The sequence below is a fragment of the Strix uralensis genome, chromosome 1 (assembly GCF_047716275.1).
Source record: "Strix uralensis isolate ZFMK-TIS-50842 chromosome 1, bStrUra1, whole genome shotgun sequence".
Lineage (NCBI taxonomy): Eukaryota > Metazoa > Chordata > Aves > Strigiformes > Strigidae > Strix > Strix uralensis.
In genome coordinates, this window is record NC_133972.1 from 79954420 (window position 1) to 79975304 (window position 20885).

General features: G+C 43.5%; 1 protein-coding gene across 7 annotated transcripts in view; it reads left to right on the top strand.

Annotated features, from left to right (window-relative positions):
* The window catches only part of F13A1 (coagulation factor XIII A chain), a 124563-nt gene that overhangs the window by 63484 nt on the left and 40194 nt on the right, over positions 1-20885 (top strand). For all 7 annotated transcript variants that reach the window (XM_074872499.1, XM_074872459.1, XM_074872509.1 and 4 more), the window contains 3 exons: positions 500-688; positions 12021-12272; positions 18905-19023. In XM_074872499.1, coding sequence (XP_074728600.1) covers positions 500-688; positions 12021-12272; positions 18905-19023 — 560 coding nt within the window. The remainder of the gene's footprint in view (positions 1-499; positions 689-12020; positions 12273-18904; positions 19024-20885) is intronic.

A 20885-nucleotide genomic window follows, 5' to 3' on the forward strand; every position in this document is an offset into this window, starting at 1 on the left:
CACTCGATAGTAGTAGCGCTTTGCAAATGTTAATGTATTTCATCATCACAAAACCCCTGTGAATTTGTGTTTTACAAATGGAGGGCTGCAAGAAGGGAGATGTGAAGCCACAGATGTCAAAGGCCCACTGGTTGCACTGGTAAACTCGTGACAGAAAGGCCCAGACTTGCAGAAAGCTGATGCCAAAGGAAAGACAGAGCCCAACTATCCTTGGGGACATTCAGCTTTCCACCCATAGCAACCTGCTCTTTCTGCAATTGTTTTTGCCATTCAATAGAAGCCTTGCAGCCTCTGTGAAAATGGCAGGTGGACAGAGAAGTGTCAGTCCATAAGTCCCCACTTAGCCAAGAGGATGTTAGCCCCAAACAAATCCAGCATGGTGTTTCTCGATGAGGCAATGCTGGGGAAGTGGAGGGCAGGGCCTCTAATGATGTTGATATCAGTATTGATATTCCAACTTACTGACTCCTTCACTCTGTTCATTTATGCGTGTCTGCAGATTACCTGCGTGTTGTGGACATTCATATGTTCAAGGAGCCCCACGAGATCAACAAGCAGCAGCACCACACTGACAAGTACTACAGCCCCAAGTTGATAGTGCGTCGGGGACAGCCTTTCCAAATCCAGATTGACTTCAACCGCCCCTACAAGCCAGAGACAGACCAATTCTGGTTGGAGTATTTGATAGGTAAGTGCTGTGTTGTACCAGCAAAGTAAGGTTGAAGAGTCTCTCATAAACAGTTATGCAGCAGTACTTAATGGCTGGGTCTTTTCCTGTTACGATTGAAAAACCATAAAAACAGGCTTAACCATAGGCAAGGAAGTGCTTTTCTAAACAGAGTCTGAATCCTTACTTGAGAAAGACAGCAGAAATGCTTGTGAGAGAAGAAGGAGCCATATTTGGGGCTTTCTGTTTAGCAAGAAGCGGTACTTCATTGAGCATTCAGTTATCTCTGGTTAATGCTGTATGGCAATGCTGAAAGGTAAGTGGAATGGGCAACATCTTTTATTAGTGTTTAGGAGATGCAGGGAGGAGGAGTCTATTGTTTGAGGTGGGAGAGATGACTATGTATGAACTGGGATAACAAAATGTTGAGTACACAAGGGGGAAAAATTACGCAGGGTGGAAGAATAGGAGGCATTGCAACTTCACAGCCTGCATTTACAGCCAACTTGGAGTTGTTCAGAAATTGTAGCTTTGAGCCAGGGACTAACTCAGGGCCACATCAGAGGCTTTCTTGATTTACTGCAAAAAGAGCAAGAAAGCATTTTTCCTCTCACTGACAAGATCTTAATCAGAGACCCAGGTCCTAATGTACCTGTTGGCTCATTGAAGGTACGGGACTAGAGAAGGGCATGACCTCGCTAGAGGTGGGGAAGAGCAAGAGACAGAGTGAGGCTTCCTGCTGTGCTCCAAAGATGGCCCCACTGAACACTTCTCCCTGCATCACAGCTCTGGGAAAGCCCCAGCTTCATCTAGAGTGATATGGGAGTTTCTGCGTTAAGACGTCAATGTTCCCCTTATAAACTCTTTAAAGTAGGTTTAAATTGATGTTTTAATTTACTTTCCTGAGAGATGCAGTTCCGAAATTTGTAACATTGATTTTTTTCCACCGTTGAATTATGATGATGTAGACATTTATTAGATTTGTTGCCTTTTAAAGCTAGATGGGTGTTTATCTCTTAAACATATGTGCAGTGAAAAGGTTACTGTCTGCACATTTTTTTTCATGGGTCTCTTCTTTCTAATTTAAATTAGGGTTGGGAGGCATGTTATGGCAGTCCAGTGAATGATTGGCTGAACAGCCACAAGTGCCTTTAAAAATTTAATATGCATAAATATCATTAGTTCTTTTGGGATTTAATTAAATTCAAGACTGTTCCCTTAATCTTTATATGTTTAAAACAAACAGCTGTAGTAAGAAGAAGTGGAAAATGGAACATTTGTTTTTTATTGCATTGTGTGCAGTTTGCATTTGTTTTAATCAACTATTCTATATTGGAAGAAGAAATTTAACACTTCTTTTGACATCGCACAGTCCATTTAAGAGAACATATTCACTTATTTTCCTGTTGCTCTTTCCTAACACATCTGTCCATGGTTTGTACCTTGAATCTCTAAGCATGGATAAAAATCCCCTCATCCTCAGCGATGGTAGGAATGGGGTTAAATGCAGCCCGAGCCAGGGGAGACTTTGCAACAAACTCAGCTCTGAATGATTACAGCCCTGAGTCTGTGGTTGACTTCCCCTCCCTGTTCTTCACTGTTGCTGTTCTTTCTGTGAAATGGGAACGGGAAAGCTGATGTCCCATGTTTGGTGGCTAGCAATCAGCTGAAGGAAAGTGCTGCATATACAGGATAATATAAAAAGCTATTGTCCTCCACTGCTTTTTAAGTGTCTGCTTCTGTGAGCACCGCTACCCTCTTGCTACAAGGAATTTAGCTCACAGAGATTCAACTGGGAGAAGAGATGTTCAAGCTTCTCTTCTAGGAACTGGTTAATACTCAGTGCTCCATAAATGTTCTCCTTACGCACATGTGGTGAAAACACAGTACTTTGTTCTCAGAGGCTAGCAACGGAAAGCAAAACAAAAACAGTCCACAAAGGAGAAGGAAATTATTCAGAGATGATCTGCTTGACTCTTGCTACTTATCTTTTTAGTGGCAAGTCCAATGTTTAATGCCCTGAAGGGGAGAAAGAGGAGATTTCCTGTACTTAGGAAAGGGCACTGAGTGCTCAAGGTTTCAGTGCTGTGCTCTCAAACCTTCTGTCATGGGGACACATGGCCATTTTCATCCAGGATTTTTCTGTTCGTCTGCCTGAAGAGCGGGCATTCACCTTTCTAATGCCAGCTGCCTGAAAACCAGAGCCAAGTCCAAAATCTGTTGCCTAGGCTGGCTCTGTGAGCAGAGGAGGGAGGCAGGCACCTCCAGGTGGCAGTTTAGCCCTGCTGTCTTAAAATGGGATGAACTCTTCCGGATTTTTTTTCTTCCTCCATTGACTCTCCCCCGTAGACCAGGCTCTGACTTTAAGATCACCAAAGGCAGGCAAGGTGAATCTTACCCTTTGGTACTGTCAGGCAGAAGCTACACCTAGGGACTGGTTCAGACAACAACTATACAGCAGAGGCAGCTTGAGCTCAGAGAACCTTTTTTGCATTGAAATAAGGGGTATACCTCCTAGGAAAGTGCTGGGTTTGAGAGATTGAAGTGATGGACACACAGAAATATTGGCAAGTGGTTGTGAAATGACCTTTCCAAGGAGCTATCTGTGTGCCTGAGCAGTAGATTTCAAACGTTGCAGCAGAACTGTACAATAGCTCTAGGTTGGAGGGACTTCTGGAGGTCTCATGTCCAAGCCCTTGCTCAAAGCAGGTCCAACTTGCTCCAGCTGCTCAGGGCCTTGCCATAGGGACAGGTTTTGAGTATCTCCAGGGGTGGGGACGTTACCCCAAGCAATGTGTACCAGGCTGTCCACGAGCTGTAGAATCTCTTGCGTGTTTCAGGGTGCTATTCTCATAAGGTCCAAAGATACTTTTGGTAGTGACAACTGGCCTTGGCTCCCAGGGAATTCAGTTGGAGCTGGGAAAACAATGTCTCTTTTTGCAGGGCTGTGCCTACAGTGAGGGCTGTTTATACAACAGCACCGTACAGAAATTATTAGTGCCCAGCACTGGAAATTTCCCAGCATTGATGTTAATCCATCACAGAATTTTATCCATTAAAGACTAATTTTGCTCCTGAAAAATGTGACAATGGTAATGACTTGATCCTCTCTGTGTGTAGAACTATGCTGTTTCCTTTATTCCCTAAAATTTAGTTTTACTTCTCTTTTTTTCCTCTTATTTTTGCTTCTTTTGCATCATTAAAAAGATGATTAATGAAGCAAGTAAAGCAAGTAGAGACTGCTTAATCCTTCTAATTGATAATGAATCAAGGGTACCTGGGACAAATGCATCTTGCATCATGTGAAACTAGGTCTGAAACACTCACAGAACAATCTTTAGTAACAATTTTTTTAATCCATAGTTCATTTGAACACCATTCACACAGAATCTAGAATTCATGGGTTAAATTGTGTAAACAAATATATATATGTAAACATATAAATAATTCACCCCAATCACTTGAAAGTCACTTTTGCTGATACTCTTCTGTGATGGTTCCTTATGACTAAAGTCCTTTTTGCTTTAACAGACTGTTTACCATAGAGTCATCATCGGTGAAACTGGCTGAAGTGCTAACATGTGAATTATTCAGTTTTGCAGATAATGCTTCATTAAATTAGGCCCATACTTGTCTGCCCAAGTATGGAAAGCAATGAATGTGCCAAAAAGTCCACATGGAAAAATACCCACTTATAAAAAGTAATGGGATGTTATTCCAGTTCTCATGCTGGACTGCAGCTCTGCCTCGGTACCTGTGGTTTGGGAACTGCTCCATTACCACATATTTCCTTCCTTGCAGCCCACTTCCTGGCTTTAATGAGAGGAAAGGTGAGCATCACCCCTTGGGAAATACTCATTTTATTGGTCTGGGATTGAGATGAAAGAGCCACAAGAGAAGTGTAGATGCTGTGCTTGCATCCAGTTCCCCACAGAGGGAACAATTTCAGTTTTCTTGGAGCCCCAGGGAGTCCAGAGGAGCCAATGACTCCTTCACCCATCTTGATCTCTCCTGACTACTGCCTTCATGGTGACGGGGATACTTTGTGCTGCTCTTGGCTTTCCACAGTGTGGGGTTCAGCCTGGCTGAATCTGCACCTGGGGCAGCCAGTTTGGCATGAGTGCTGCAAAGTTTCCAGTCACTGCTGTACTGGCAGTGATTTCTTTGAAAAAATAGATGTGTGATTAGATGGGCTTATATGGCCTTCAATCTTGCTTTTAGTAGTAGTTTCCTGTACGTGGCTGTAAATCCTAGAGTGGTTGATGAGTTTATATGGTGCATCCTTACTCTAATGATATATTTCCCCACATCCTCATAAATTGTTGTCTATTTGTATTTTCCTTAAATGACTTCATAAATCTATACATATTGGTCTAGCCCTAAATATTATTATGAACATTTTATTCATTGGCATACTTCTGGAATGACCATAAATCCCAGTCCTCTACACTACTATCACATTTCCACACGTGTGCATGCGTGGACACCCACACACCTGCCCATATGCACTCCGCAGACTTCTATAAATCATTGGCTTTTGGCCTGAGATGAGAGCAGAGACTTACTGCTCCTTTTTCTTCCCAGACCTGCTTCAGAGGAATAGTTATAAACACATGAATGCAGCTAAGAACATAAAGATGTTAGAGCTGATCCCTTGTGGCTTGTTTAGGTGACACCAAATTCCCACTTATAGCCAGAGGGGCATCTGAGTACAACTAAATAACCAGGGGCCTGATTCAGGACATCCATGCCAGAATCAGTGGAGCTCTTCATACTGTTCTACAGTGTCCACAGCCTTTCCCTGATTTCACAGCAGTACTGGGACATGGGTTATTCCAGGAGGGTTGAGGGTTGTTCTTTTTGTCAGGCAGTAAATCTTAGTGGGAAGTATTGGTACCCCTCTGCTGTCACCTGTCCTCCTCAACAGCTGTGGGACAGGGCAGGTGGTAGCCAATGGAGAGGCTGGAACATGAGGCATCCCTCCGGCACCTCAGATAAGATCTTGAGCTGAGTTCTGCCTCTGGAAAAAAGTTGCTTATTGGAAAAAGTTGGATTTCGATATTTTTAGGAACCTTCTTGGCATTATACAAGAGCAACTAACTCTGGTGCTGGGGGAAAACTCTGTTGGTGTTGATATGTAACACAATACTGAGAGTTTATTAAATCACTATATCCCTGTTTAATGAAGAACTACAAAAATTGAATGAAAAATACAGAAACTGCTGACGGTCTAAACATGGAGTCCCATTTTGGGGGAGAAAGAATAATTTATTAGCAGTGGAACACATTTCCTAGAGATTGACTCCAGACAGAGAAGAGACCTGTTTGTCAGCTCTTAGCAAACAACAAACCTCTTACTTTCTGAACAAGGGCATTGGGGCATTTTTTTCCACCCCTCTAGAATTCCCAGCCAGGCCCAGAGGAGCAGAGAAGAGGGAGTCCCTCGAGGTGCTCTGTGAATGTGGTATTTCATGCAAAGGAATCTTTATCTTTATTATGCTCTCCTTTTGCACTGCTGCAGCAGCGTCAAATGGCACATAAAATATAGCTGTATTTTTTAATGGTTTTAATAGCTAAGGTGCGTGACTCCAATGTGTGTTTTACAACTGTAAAGTACTAGAAACATTCATTGCTGGGACAGAGTGATCAGATGTTAAGGATTCCTAACTGGAGCCATGAGCAAAAATTATTTCAAGATATTTGGGTTTCCTACATTTCCAAGTTTGTATGCAGCACTTCTGAAGGCAATGGAATTTGAGGGTGGGAGGAACCCAGATGTGATATTCAAGTCGTGGCTTAAAGACACTGCTGGCTTTTACAAAAATTTGTTTCTCCTTCTTGTTTCTCTTGATTGTTTGGGATTTTATTAGAGCATTTATCTCCTTCCTTCCTTCCTTCCTTCCTTCCTTCCTTCCTTCCTTCCTTCCTTCCTTCCTTCCTTCCTTCCTTCCTTCCTTCCTTCCTTCCTTCCTTCCTTCCTTCCTTCCTTCCTTCCTTCCTTCCTTCCTTCCTTCCTTCCTTCCTTCCTTCCCCTCCTCCTCTTTCTCTTTTCCTCCTCCTTCTTTCTCTTCTTCTTTTCTTCTCTTTCTCTTCTTCTTCTTTCTCTTTTTCCTTTTCTAACATTTGTCATAGTTATTCATAGCGATTAATAAAAGCATGGTCCTAGTATGCTAACACCCATCCCCAGGCTGCTTGCTACAATAAGGCTTACCTCTGCTACACAGCTACTGTACTTGTGGCTTTCAGCTCAAATTTATTTATCAACCTGTCACAATTATTATACTTCCATGGCTGCCACTGAAATGGATTCTTTACCCTTTGTATGAAAGAGTGTGTCTATGTAAAACAAAGGAACCTAGCAGTAAAACTTAACCTTACTGTGTGTAATGTATTCACCGAAGGGAGACAGATTCCTCAACTCCTTTAAAAACAATCTTCTAAGAGGGTTCCAAAAAAGACCATTGAGAAATAGCTTTGTTCACCTCCCTCTCTTCTGAGGTATACTACTTCCATCAGGGAGGAAATGTCCTCTGAAGCTCCCTGTATCTCTAATCTCTGTGCTACCAAATTTCTCCTTCTCCTTACCGAAAGTGAAACATCTACTCCCTTGTGTAGGGCCTATACAAGAGTACCCGTCACTCCCTCTACTGGCTGTGCTAACAGCACAGTGCTAACTCAGCAGTGGCATTTAGGAGCTGTTTAATGCATGCACACATATGGCAGGCAATGTGTATATTCACTGGGGTTCAAGGGAAAAACTAAACTAGATGGAGATAGGGGCTTCCAGGGACTGGGCAGGGGAGGAGGATGAGAAGGAGTACCATCTGAGCAAGGCCTGGTTCCTGTTAGTCACTTGTAAGGAACAGCAGCAGAACTGGATAACCGGAGGAGGAGTGCTCGTGTTTTGCCAGCTGAACTTGCTGTACCTATCCCTCACTCTCGCTTGGTTGCTGTAAATCCCTCTCTGGTGTGGCACTTTTATCCAGAATTAAACACAGCTTGCCTCCCTGTCTGACGAGCCCAGAGCTGACATGCTAAGGAGCTAAGACATATATTAAAAATAACTCGCTTTGAATGCATGTGTGTAGCCACAGTTCTGTGTTTTAGACATCTCATTCTTTTGCTGCTGCATAAATAGACTTTGGTAAGGTTTAACAAACACTGCACTCTGCTTTTTGCCCTGTAAAGTGTGTGTGTCTGTGTGTGTCTGTGTCTCTGTCTGTCTGTCTACCTCCTACATGCCCACATCCACAGATGCTCCAGTCATGGTGCATTTTGCTATGTAGACCTTCACTGATGTTTGTTTACATTCAAAGCCTTGTGATGCAGCACTGAGGGAGACCTGAGCTCCTTTTACAGCGACAGCAGCTATTTTGCTCCTCTTCTCCCAGGTGCCTGGAAACTCCAGAAGGTGTAGACCTTTGTTGAGCTGCAACTGAAGTGAGCAGGAGCTTTAGGAGCCCAGGTTGGATAGCTACAGAAACCAAGGTGGGATAAGAAAGAAGTATCAAAGGGTTGCAGGCCTGTGCACTGTGCAGCAGAGGAAATAGCTGTTTGTGCCATTAAACCTTCCGTGCAAGGGAGGATTCTGTAAAAATAATGTCTTCTGGTGGTATAAGCATCTAGCATTGAAATGCACCTAGCATTGAAATGCAGAGAGTTGGAGGCCTGTGAAAGAGGGTCACTGTGAATTCTTTCCTCTCCTCTTCTGCCTCGAAGGCAGGACAGTCAGCAGCCCCTGCTCAGTGCCTGATATCTTCTAAATTGCAAAAGGAGCCTATAAAAAATTTACCCTGTGTCTGGTGGTAATAGTGCAGCAACCTCCAGGCTTTCTGAGCACTCAGGCTGGATTTCTCCATTTCCATGTGCTGTTAGAGCAGACAGGGACATCCCAAAAACATGATGTCACGCAACAACTTTGTCTTTCACAGAGCAATTGGCTGTGAAATGTCCTCACGTGAGGGCCAGGGCCTCCTACACCCAAAGCACACGTGAGCATCGGGGCGGGGGGTGGGGGGGGGCAACCACAAAGAACTGGCTGTGGAGCGTGGCTCAGGCTGCCAACTCCTGGAGCAAATCAGAGCAGGAGAAATCCTGAGCCAGCTGATGCTGCTGGCAGAAGCGCCCTCCTGTCAGCATAAAAAGAGTTTATCTTCTCTACATGGCTCCTGGTCCTGACATACACCCAAACACCCTCCTGCCTCTCTGTGGGTTGGGTTAGCACCAGATACCCTGCAGAGAGTGCTCTGCCAAGCGTTCGAAGGCTTTTGGTAATGAGTCTTTGGATGACACTGAATCTTCTTCCTTAGAGACTCTTAACACAGAGAATGCAATCACCGCTGCATGTTATCCCTTCTGAGCAAGGGCTGACATTACCAGTACCCCAACTATGAGCCAAAGTTGGCCCTACATTTTCACTGCAGCCAAAAATGTGTGCTCAAGATGTAGAAAAAAGTCAAATGGCCAAGCCATCCTGAGAGGACTTCCCTACGATGTTGATAAACCTATGTAAGGATTATTTTGCCAGCAACCTTAGCATGTAATGCCAAAGTTACTCAGCTTTATAGCGTTCTAGTATCAAGACAACAGATGTGTGTGTATGAAACTAGTGTGGCTGGTGATGTCAGGTGTCTAGATGTGTGATTACAATTCAGCTCCACAAGCTCCTGTCAGGAGTAACAATTACCTTCCTCTTCCATTTGCATTTCGGTTTTTGTTTCAGAAGATTAGGGAACCTGTCCTCTCTTCAAAGACAACGTTGAAAATTGCTTACTGTGCTCTTGAGGGCTCTTCCCAGTCTTCCTCATGGGTTCAGGATTTATGCAACTATTAGCGAGCACAGAACCCTCCTTGTCTGTCAGAAGCAAATGTTGTTCTCTTGTATTTACTGTTTAATTTAACATCTGCAGGTTATCCTGACTTCTAGGATATCCCTTCCCTGGCATCTTTGCTATGTCTGCAGGGATTCAGGCATTACCCCAGAGTGTCTTCTCCTCATGGATGAGCAAGATAGTGCAGTGACTTCTCTCTCTTACTATATGGGAGCAGCTGTGTGGGGCATGCATGGGCTCTGGGCAGAAAGGACCTTGCATACTCCTCAGCAGCAGCTACAGGTGTTCCCTCCCTCCTGTCAAGCAACAGGTATATTAGGGTGTCCTGTGGTTTTGCATGCAAAAGGGACCTTTGTTTGGAAGTGCAAATGGAGTTTTGCATGTTAGGGCTTCAGAGAAGTGAGAATACTGGAGACTTGGTATACTTTGCAGAACCTGCTATGAGGGTGCCAGTGACGAGATTTCCATAAGAACATCTTGCCAAAGGCCTCATGACCTCTTTGAGATCCTATCTGGTTCCTATAGGCAGATTTACTGGGGAGTGATTCTGCAGCCTCTCCATGTGTATGTGGTGCACATGGACGTGGTGGTGCAAAGTCCCTGCCACAGCACAGCTCCTTCTGTCCCCAGTAGGCTCCTACACCAATGTGCAGCTTCCAGTGAAGGTAATAATGTCAGTTCCTAACCATGTTAAAATAGTAATCTCTCCCCACTCCTACCTTTCTGAAGGAGGTATTTTTAAAAGTAGCACTTGTTAATGGTTTTCAGGGAAGTCAGTTCAATTACTTGGTTTGCTCTGCTGCTTTGTTTGCGTGGGCTGTTTTTAAAAAAAAAACAATTATGTCAAAACTAGAAGTAAAATATCAACTGTAGAGGCAAGCTGGGTCATACCCAGTTTCACTACAAAGAACAAGGATATGTTCAGCTCTCAGATCACAGTTGTTAGCAGGCACAAAGCTCTCATCTTTGTTACCTCTATAGGCTCTTCTCTCTAGACTGGCTTTCCTTTGACAGCTTATATTTGAAGTGTCCGGTGCTTTATCTTCTAGTGTTTTCTATTGATTTTGCTCTCTTATTCTAGTCCTTTTTTTCTTCTGTAAGTCTTTCTCTTCTGTTGCATCCCTCACTGATATGAATGGGTTTCATGGGTTACAGCGTTCCTAGACAACAGGGCAAAGTGGGCTATTTAGGTGCACTGAATATCTGCAAAATGGAAATTGATGTGCACCGAATAATCTCTTGGATGACGCAGAGTAGTCTCAGATTTCTTGTTGTGGCAGCTCACGAGCTTCAAATTCAAAGCTGGAGTTGTCCTTTCCCAGAATGTAGCAGTGTTCAGATCTGGGATTATCTCTACATCAGCTGTATAAAAATAAGCAAGAAATTCAACGCCCTTGTGAGTTTAATTTTGAAGTTCTTAAATAGTAGGAATGAAAAATATAGAAGTCTGTCTCTCTGTCTGCCATCATTGCTTTTGGTTACCCTATTTTTGAATGAGAGAGTCTGACTTTCAGCCTAAAATATGAAACGAAGAATAGATTTGAGAATGAGATAAGGAACGCAGCCTTCTCACAAGTGTCTTTTCTGTCTATGCTGCTGGTTGGCTTCCAGATATAGTTTGGCTCTACCTCAGGCTCAAAGGGTGGATCCTCACACAACTTTGAAAACTGGCAGTGTACATGTTTACATGTAGCCTATCCGTCTAGATGTTTTTTATAGTTGGCAGAGCAAGACAGGCTTCTCTGGTGTGTGACTTGTCTTACTATGAGGTAGGCTATCACATGCGGTACTTTGGAGGTGTGTCATACTTTGGGACCCATTGCTTGCAGACAAAGTTTGGCCGTCCAACCCAGATGCGCTCATCTATACTCTAGGTGTCCAGAGTTGGTTCCCACTCTGTCAGTGAGGACTGGATGCTTGGGAGGAACTGAGCACTGGGTATCTGCTGGTGGACTGACTTGTATTATTTCTTCCATCTGTGTGTACTTGGCACAAAAGAACACTTGGTCTCTGCTTGTCAGTGCACTAATGCAGTGAGAAGAATGAGGTTCTGCTCTGATAAAGAGCCCCAAAGCCAAAGTCTGTGCCCACTTACATGCTAGTGACGAGGGTGGTGGGTACATCAAAGTTACCAATGGTGTAGCTGACACCAAGGCAAGGAACAAGCTGGAGGGCAGCTCACTGCACTAGGATAAACAGCGATGAGCAAGGAAAGCCTGGAACAGCCCCTGCTTATGCTGCCAGGGCTACACTCCTCACCGTGCCCAAGCCAGTGAGACTGAAGCTTGCTGGAGCAAGATGGATGGGGGTGTCTGCACAGGCTGCCTGCTGGGAGGTGTTGCATGTATTCGTGTGGCTGTACTGCCAAGTGACCAGGCACTGTGTGAAGCAATGAGGGAGGCAGGTGGTTTCCGCCCACTAAAACTTGTCACCTCTGTTGAAAATAAGATGAAGGGACTGAGGACTGACATGAAATTAAGAAACTGTCAAAACAAGGCAAACCTTTTCACTTCTCTCTCCAGGTCGCTACCCACAGCAAAACAAAGGGACCTACATCCCAATCCTAGTAGGTAATGCGCTGAAACCTGGCGAGTGGGGAGCCAAGATTACACACAAGGAGAACAACTCCATTCGCCTGACCATCATGTCCTCTGCCACTTGCATTGTTGGGAAGTTTCGCCTGTACATTGCTGTCTGGACTCCCTTTGGCATCCTCCGGACACACAGAAACTCGGCAACCGACACTTACATCCTGTTCAATCCCTGGTGCCAGCGTAAGTACCTTATCAAAGGTTCACACTTTCTGCTGCCAGGCTTATTGGGTTTTGGGAGGGGGTGGTCCAGGAAGGGGAGCCAAGGAGGTTGGAGACATGCCAGTTTGGGTCTGAAAATTATATAGTAACTCTGCCAAGAGGCAAGTTTTTCAGGCTGGGGAATAGCCCTGTGTGAGTGGTGCTCCATGCTGTAGATCTGTGCCTGTGCTCTAGCTGCACTCTGCAGTTTTATGAGGCCAAGCCTGTGTTTACTAGCTCGGGCAGTGCGATGATGCTCCATTTCTCATAGTAAATATACCCCAAGGCTTTGCTCTGGCTTTAACAGGCATCAGCGTGAGCCTCCTGCTTGCCTGTGTGTGCCTTAAACTGACAAGTCAATACGGGCATGGTTTTTATGGGTTTTGGTGTGGGGCAGGATGTGGCAGTGTCCCATATTCTGTTGAGTTACATTGCTGATAGCCACATTTAGAATTGAACATCTGCAGCTTTTGCCTGCAGGAATTCAATGGGAGCTGCTGCTCCTGCACAGGTTGGATGAAGTCAACCTGCTGTGGCATCACTGGTGGTGCCTTCCTGCCACTACACAGCATTTGCCTTATAACTTCCCCTTTAGTGGTGACTGATTACTACCAACCCTGTCTAATACGAGGAACAGAACATTTTGCAAATGAGCCTTTTTTTATAATCCAGTGGGTTGAAGAACAACTTTTTTTTTTTTTTTTTTTAATCTCCCTAGATCCTGGGTAAAATCAGCACTTACGCTGATGGAATTGTGTTTTACCCAATGAACTCCATGTGTGGCTTTAAGGAGAGGGCAAGGAGGACCAGAGAGGTTTGGCTCAGCCTTCTGACAGGCTGTAGCACTGTCTCAGCTTCCGACACTTGTAAGGCTCCAAGTCATACATATTGCTGTATATTTAGGTCACCAGCTAACTTTAATATTCTCCCGCCACCCTTCCTTCGTATTTCAATATTTTTACCAGAGTATTTGCATCAAATAATCCTGTATGAAACAAGGGCCATCCTACCGAGTGATGAGTAAGTTTAGTGTTATTAATAGAGTCCATTATTCAGCTGCACTACTGTCAGTACATTGAATGATTTGTGCTGAATTCATTACTTGCCCCTGGTCCAAGGGAATATAAGCAATGATTAGCTTATACATTATTTAGGAAGATATATGTTAACACTAAATAAAGCAGAGTTAGTTAAGCAGGAACAGGAGTGAAAGCCAGGGCCCAAGACTCTGCAACACCATGAGATACTCCTGAAAGCAGCATAGAGGTAGGTACCTTAGAGCAGCATGTTAAGAATTAAGTCTGGGAGAGGAAGGATAGTGTATAATAGAAAGAGAGGAATCTTTGCCAAAGATGTGACCCATCGGTGAGCAGACAAAACTGCTAAAGGTTTGTGAAGGCATCATCAGCCTGTCATATCTCCAGCTAGGGAGGTGCAATTCTCCACCCCAAGGTAGAACATCCCCTGTCTTTAGTCCTGGGTATCATAACAGCCAGTTTGTTAGCCAGCATGGTGACTCTGCAGTGGCTCAGCACCTCTTTGGAAAGGGATAAACCCCAAAGAAAAAGCTTCTTAAATTGCCTCAGGTTGCCTCATGACTAGCATACAACTAGTTAGGGCTGCATACAGCCCTGATATGGAGAAAAACTGCGATGTGGGGGGCTTGACTACCCCGCTGTGGTGTAACTGGGACCATACAGGCTGATTCAAGGTGCTAGTCAGGGTGTGGGAAGGGGAAAATCAAGCCCTTCTTTGCACCTCCTTCCCCACCAGCTCTGTGTGATTGATCCACCTCTGTTTATGGCATGTGGGTGCTTTGCTCTCCTATGCCCTCACACCTGAGCTGAATGGGGCCAAAAACCAGCAAGATTAAAACCACAGCATGGAGCAAAGCCGCAGGGAGCAAGACATTCAGTAGTTGCCTCCAACAGCAGCAGCCATTGGCAAGGCTGATGGAAGAGTTCTGCCCCAGGAAAGCAAAAGAGAGTTTCTGGTCAGCAAGGATGTGCTATGTGCCCCCAGGCCCAGGGGAGGCAACTCGGGGTCACCCCTGGAGAACCACATTTTCATCTCCAGCTTGCATGCTCAGGTGTGTCTCAGTGACTTCAGGTTCTGTCCCTTGCTGACTGTTGTAGTTTTTGTTTTCTTCGTGTTTCATTTGGATTTGGATTTATTCTCATTTCTTGCCCCTACTTTCTTTACTCTGAGGTAGTTTGGGCTAATTGGCTCCCACATCTGCTTTTTCCCCCATCCTTGTGTTAGAAAACCAGGGACTGTTTCTCCACACTTTATCTCCTGGTTGGAAAAGATTGTTCAGTGGAATGACAAAAGGGTATAAAAACTCAGGCAGTTAAAGTACAGAGAAAACAGTAGCTTGAAAATCTCCTAGACTTGTTTGTTGGGTTAATAGCTAAGGAGAAAAGTCTGAGTGAAAAGCCTCATTAAAAAGAGAGAAGGCTGATGCCAGGAATGAACGGGGATTGTTATTGCATGGAGCAGAGTATGGGCTCTGTCAGTGTCTAGTGCAGCTTTCCGACTCATCATTTTGGAGAAACATCAGTGTGTCGGTATGAGCTTTTCTTTAAGACAGAGGCATTTGTGCCCTTTCTTATTACTCCTTTTCTGACTGTAGTTCAGTTTTGACATATCTTCCCAGCCAGGGCTGTGTTCTTTTTTCTGCTGTTTCAGAACAAGATTGAATACTTTACCAGTCAAACTACAGAGTACTTTGCTTCCAAAATCATCAGATGCTTTTATATGTTCTTATTCCCTTAGCTACATTTAACACTGATCACCAAGGATACTTCAAGGGTGTAGATGCAGGGCCTGATCCTGCAAAATGATATACACCAGCCCCAAACATCTGGGAATTCAGCAAGCTAGTTGAGATTTCACATACTCAGATGAAATTTGCATTACTTAAGTGAGGTAAAGCCTGTGAGGAGAGGCAGCAACTTTTCTTCAGCCAGCTGACATAGTTGGGAAAAACAGATGTGCTTTTGGGCATGCAGAGCCCTCTTCAGTTCTGAAACAGAAGCTACAAATGGCAAGTAGTTAAGGATAACTTAACTTAACTTGTACAGGTATCAGACTACATGAAAGCAGCGAAGGGCTCCTTTGATCTTGGGTACTGTGAGCTCTTTCCAAGAAGGTGCTGAGTCCCAGCAACTTTCTGCTGGGGAACATTCAGAGCTTATCAGGAAAGGGCCTTGCATTGACTTGTGTGGCTCTCTCACAGGTGGAGATCCATAGTGTATCTGAGCAAGTTGCAGACTTTGTGGGCTGAGGTATGTATTTCATTCACCCAAGCCTCCTGCAAAGGGCGTTATATTTAAGCAATTAAATATATTGCAACTTTATTGAGTCAGTTGCATATTTCTGCTGCTTAAATGTCCTAATGCAGTTTGAGGATTAGTATCATGTGGTTGACTTTGGACTCCTCTCACATGTTACCAGTCATCCAAATTTGCCCCAATAACATTTTCTTGTGTTTATAGCTAAATCTTAAATTTGATCTCTTGTATCATAGATTCCATGTGGGCAAAATTCACACAGAGCTTCATCCTTTTTCTACATTAATGTAGGCAAGCACTAGCAGTTACAAGGCAGCATACTGATCTTGGTCCTGGGTGGAGTGAGTTTTGTAGATAACTGTGCTTAGCTCTTGCAGCTCTGTGTTTGCCACAGTGCTGTCCTCATCCCAGCAAGATCCCTGGGAGTTTTGTGCTTCCAGTGAGGCCCAGCCTTTCATTCCTGGCTTCCCAGGGGAGCATGTTGAAGGGAAGGCGGGTGCTCAGGGCAACCTTGCCACCTCCACCTGTCTGCTGGTGCCGCTATGCTCAGCAGTCACTGTGCGAAGAAATAGCATTTCCAACTCCAGGCAGTTGCTGTGCTGGGGATGGCGTCCCCCCATACTGGGTAGGGTCCCCTCATGCTTGTTCACCTTCCCAAATTGAAAGGGATGCTCTGCACTCCTCATCTCTTTTACAAGGAGCCTGTGTTCAGTGGGATTCCTCGCCTGCTGTACTCTCTTCACATGAAGTTATTTTCAACTTATCCATCTTCAGAGAAGCATAGAGGCTAATTTGCTTTTTTGTAGCATTGCTAGTGTCTTTGTAATTTCCCAGGATAAAAGGAGTGAAAAAAACCCCTAAACTGCTAGAGAAAAAGAACAAACAAACCCAGCACATTTCTGTGGAATTCTTCTGTTTGTCGGATGTGAACCTCCACTTGCACAAAATAATTAGGACTTGTACTATGCAGAGCACACTTAGCATCAAAGTAGTCACAAGTGCCTTGTGTTTTCTTCTAAACAATCTCAAGGGTAGTGAAAGCTGTCAAAAATCAAAGCAGCTTGCTTTTCTGTGAAACACAAAAGACCTTTTTACTTTATCAAAAACCACAAATATTTTAAAATAATTGACAGAGAAGTTGATCAATTTTCATCTGATTTAACAAAGATCACGCAGTCTCAAAATGACATAAGCATCTCAATTGATACAAACCAGATCAATATTGATATTTTCAATCCCTGAAAGAAAGCAACAGCTGTCAATAAGGCATATGCACACACTCCACTGAATGCGTAACTGTACAGAAGAAGGTGTGAGTTCTCCTTCTTTAAATGATTTGTCTGTACCATTTGTGTGGACGGGCTTTAATGAAATACAAAGCTCAGTGAGAGAAGGCATATACTTGTTCAATCAGCAAATCAGGCAGATACGGCCTAATGAAACAGAGCCTAGATGATCTGGAACATCTGCAACATATTTAGTGGGATGTTACGCAGAACTGGTTTAGAGCTGGGAGCTGGTCCTCAAAAAGTCATGTAATATACAGTTGCATAAGTATGAGAGTCCCTGCTGGCATAAATGACTGCAGCTTTTTGATTCACTGTCAAGTTTTAGTGCTCTCTTTCACCTGGTAGCCTCTGAATATAATAAACCCATGATCTTCTGCTGTGTGCCTGGGTACAGGTTGTCTAGATCATGGGTAGTGACAAGCCTTTAAAGAAACTTCTTGATGGCCCAACCAGGTGAATACCACCACCCCGCCAAATGCAAGAGTAGGTCTCAGTCCTGCCCACCCTAGGGAAAACCCAGTAAAATCCACTGCTTCTCCATTTGCTTGGATTCAGTCGTAGTCTGCAGAGCCTGTACAGCAACCCTATCAAAAGCATAACAACAAGCGGTGATCTCCTCAAATGCAATAAAGGCTTCTTATATCTAACACCTGCTTCCCTATCATTCTTTGAACACCAATGTGGAGGTCATTATGTTACATATCTATGCATAATCCTTTCTGTATATATAGACATAGAGGTATAAATATATCTTCAGAGAAGACAAAACTTCCAGCAGGGTCAGCTGTGAGGGCTGGCAAAACCCTTCACCTAACTGAAGCCAGTGTGAATTTTGCCATTTATTTTTTTAGAGGGCTCAGATTTTAGCTTACTTTCAGCCAAATTGCAGTTTTATGAGCTTTTGAGGATGAGGTTTAGAAGGAAGTACAAATCTGATTTGCATTTCAACAAAATACAACAAATCAATAGGCTTTTAAAAGTGAAATGATCATCTAGGAATTTGTAGTGGGATGCTGAAGAAATCCACTATGGCAGTAGTGAGTGGTAGTTTTGTACTTCCTGTATCAAACTATCAAAGGTTATTGTTTCCCTTTAATTTGCTGTCTAGTACCACATTACTGATTTTCTCAAATGAACTAATTCCCATAGTATTAGTTGTTAAGCTGTATCTCTTAGTCTCAAAATACAAGCATTGGCACAGAAAAGAAATCCTCAACTATTCTAGCATCCCAGAATCACAACCTGCTTCATACTTACCTGTGAATGTCTGAATAGTTTCATGTCATTCAGGGTTATTTATGAATGTTAATAATGGGTTTACGTATGTGAATCATGTTTGCAGGGTGAGGGTCCTTGCATATGCTCTTGACTCTTGATATAAGACCAATCTAGGATATACCCTTTGTATATGTTTTGATAAAGATCTCTTCCAATTACTTCCAGTTTTCACTTGGACACTTGAATTTCTTCTTATATTAGCTGGTCAGTCAAGCTGCATGGGGGAGTGATACTTCAGTCAATAATTTGCATACAGAAAAAGCAATCAAACCCTTCTGTTAATACACTATAAAAACTGTATTCCATTTTTTTAACGCACTACAGATTTTTCATTAGATCTCTTGACTCGAGCTGTTTTCCATTAACATTAATAAGTTTGAAATTGTTCTTTGATCTGTTTGTGTGGATGCAGAATTGCATCATGGTGCTTCAACTTTTAAATTAGTGGTACACAGTAATCATAAAAATTCTTGATAAGATGTGACATTTTAATTGTACTTTACAGATCCTGAGAAAACAGGCAGGAGTTGTCAGCATTTTTGCATCTTCAATACTTTTAAGTTGTGTATCATGTTCCTAACTGGGGTCACTATCTCCTTATTCTTGTACTCTGTTGAAACAAGTAATGCTTTGCTTGGTGGAAGAGGAGTACTTTTCATCAAAAATGACTGTATTATAGGCTAAGATTTTTTTATCTGTCCTATATGAAAACTAAGTGACTGTGTTAACATTTATTTTCTGTAAACTGATGCAGAGGATGCTGTGTATCTGGATGACAAGAAGGAAAGAGAAGAATACGTCCTGAATGATGTTGGTATTGTTTTCCATGGAAACATCAATGACATAAAATCAAGAAGCTGGAGTTACGGTCAGGTGAGCTATTTAGACCTTCTCTGGCTGCTCCCAGTAGGACAGCAAGTGAGTTTAATTCACACCAGACTGTGGTTGAGACTGTGGGCTCTGGAGTGCATTATCAGTCTCTCCTTCAGAAAGGCAAGGGGCATAATGTTAAAATTGTATGAAGTGGGTATATGCCTAATCCAGCAATGCAATATTATAATAGCTAATATTTAAAGATCTTGTTTTAGGGGCATATTTCAGATACTAAGAGGCTGCCTGTTGAAAGTTACGATCATTAGCTGAGGTTTCCACAGGGCAGAGTATTTCTGCTGCTGCATTGTTGCTGCTACAGGATCAAACGAATTTGGTGAAAGAGTAGAGGGTTTGGGTTTTTTTTTTTTCATTTTTCAGCAATAGGTTGTATTGCTTTTTGACTCTTTCTTTTAGTTTTAGCAGCATAGTGGAAATAATTGTGATCTTCTTGGGAGTTATCTTGTCACAGGGTTCCTATAACAAACTGGGATTTAATCCCAGAGTTTTAAATTTCCTCACCACAGTGACAAAGGGAGGAACCTCTCCCTTTGCTGCCTGGACTAGACAACACCAGTCTCCAATGGCCCCTTGCAGCCTGGGGGAAGCACCCCCTGCCAGGCTGGTGTGCAGTATTGGGGTGCCTTCAATAACATCAGACTTATTGCTTACCTGTTTTACCTCAATCTGTTTGTAAGCACTAACTAGCCTGAAAATCCCTACAGGATGAAAGAGTTAAGTTGTATGAGAACAGGAAAAAGGCATTAATGAGCAGAATCAAAATGAGCAAAACTAACCCTAGCTGTCACTCAGAAGGGCTTCAATGGACAGTTATTGGACATGGTGAACTCTGCTCATCTTACCTCCTGGATTTTCACAACAGCAGAATTAAAAAAGTATTGAAGTATTTCCTTAATGCTATGGTGATGGATCCATTCAGTTTTTGTGGTACCTCTCCAGTGCTGCATTGCAGAAGGGGCCTTCTTGATTTGCTTTCTTTCCCTCAGCTAAAGACAATCTCAAAGCTTGAGCTGGATGGATTGCCAGTGTGCTTGCCCTGGAGAGCTCTTTGAACTCACATCTCTCTTGTTTCCTTATTTAAGGGTACAATTTCATCTTTTTTTTCCTGCAGCAGGACTGCCTTAGGGAGTTCCTGCCTCTGCACCATTCCTGTGGTTGTGTCAGTGCCGTTGTTTGTGGGGTCTGACTATCATCCTGACTGAGACAAAAATAACCCTTAAATAAAGTGGTGGGGGGAAGCAATTCCATAAGCTAATGGTGCCTCAGATATAAGAGATGTATCAGATATAACCAGATTCTGAGGCCAAAGCTGTCCGTGCATTTAAGTTGACCAAAAATGCCCCCTCCTGGCCCTTCCTTCCCCCTGCAAGTGCTTGTGCAGCCATGCAGTGAATCAGACTGGAGAGCTGATCTAGCTGAATAAGCACCTCCTTGGTTATTTTTTTCCCCCTGGGGTTTTTTTCAGGCTTGATCTGTTCCTAGATTTGGGATTCACTCAGTGACAGATGTAAGGGGGAGGGAGAGAGGGGAATGAGTGGTTGGAGGTGGAAGGTGCTGCTTAAACCAGCTGCTGGATTTATGTCCTAAAATGCTAAATTTATGGCCTATGGTGGCTTGGCCTGAGGTGCTTATATTCTGCAAATCTGGCACCTTCCTGACACAAACAGCAGCCTCCCTTGAGAAACTGCATTATTTATTTGGTTTTGCTAGGAGGTGGTTCTGTCTGGGAGGTTAGGGCTGCTCCATAGCCCTTTGTCATGTACTTTCATTCCTATGTTGTCTGAAATTGGAGGACCTGATTTCCGCACTGTGCTGTGGTGCACCTTTTGTTATCACTTGCCTGT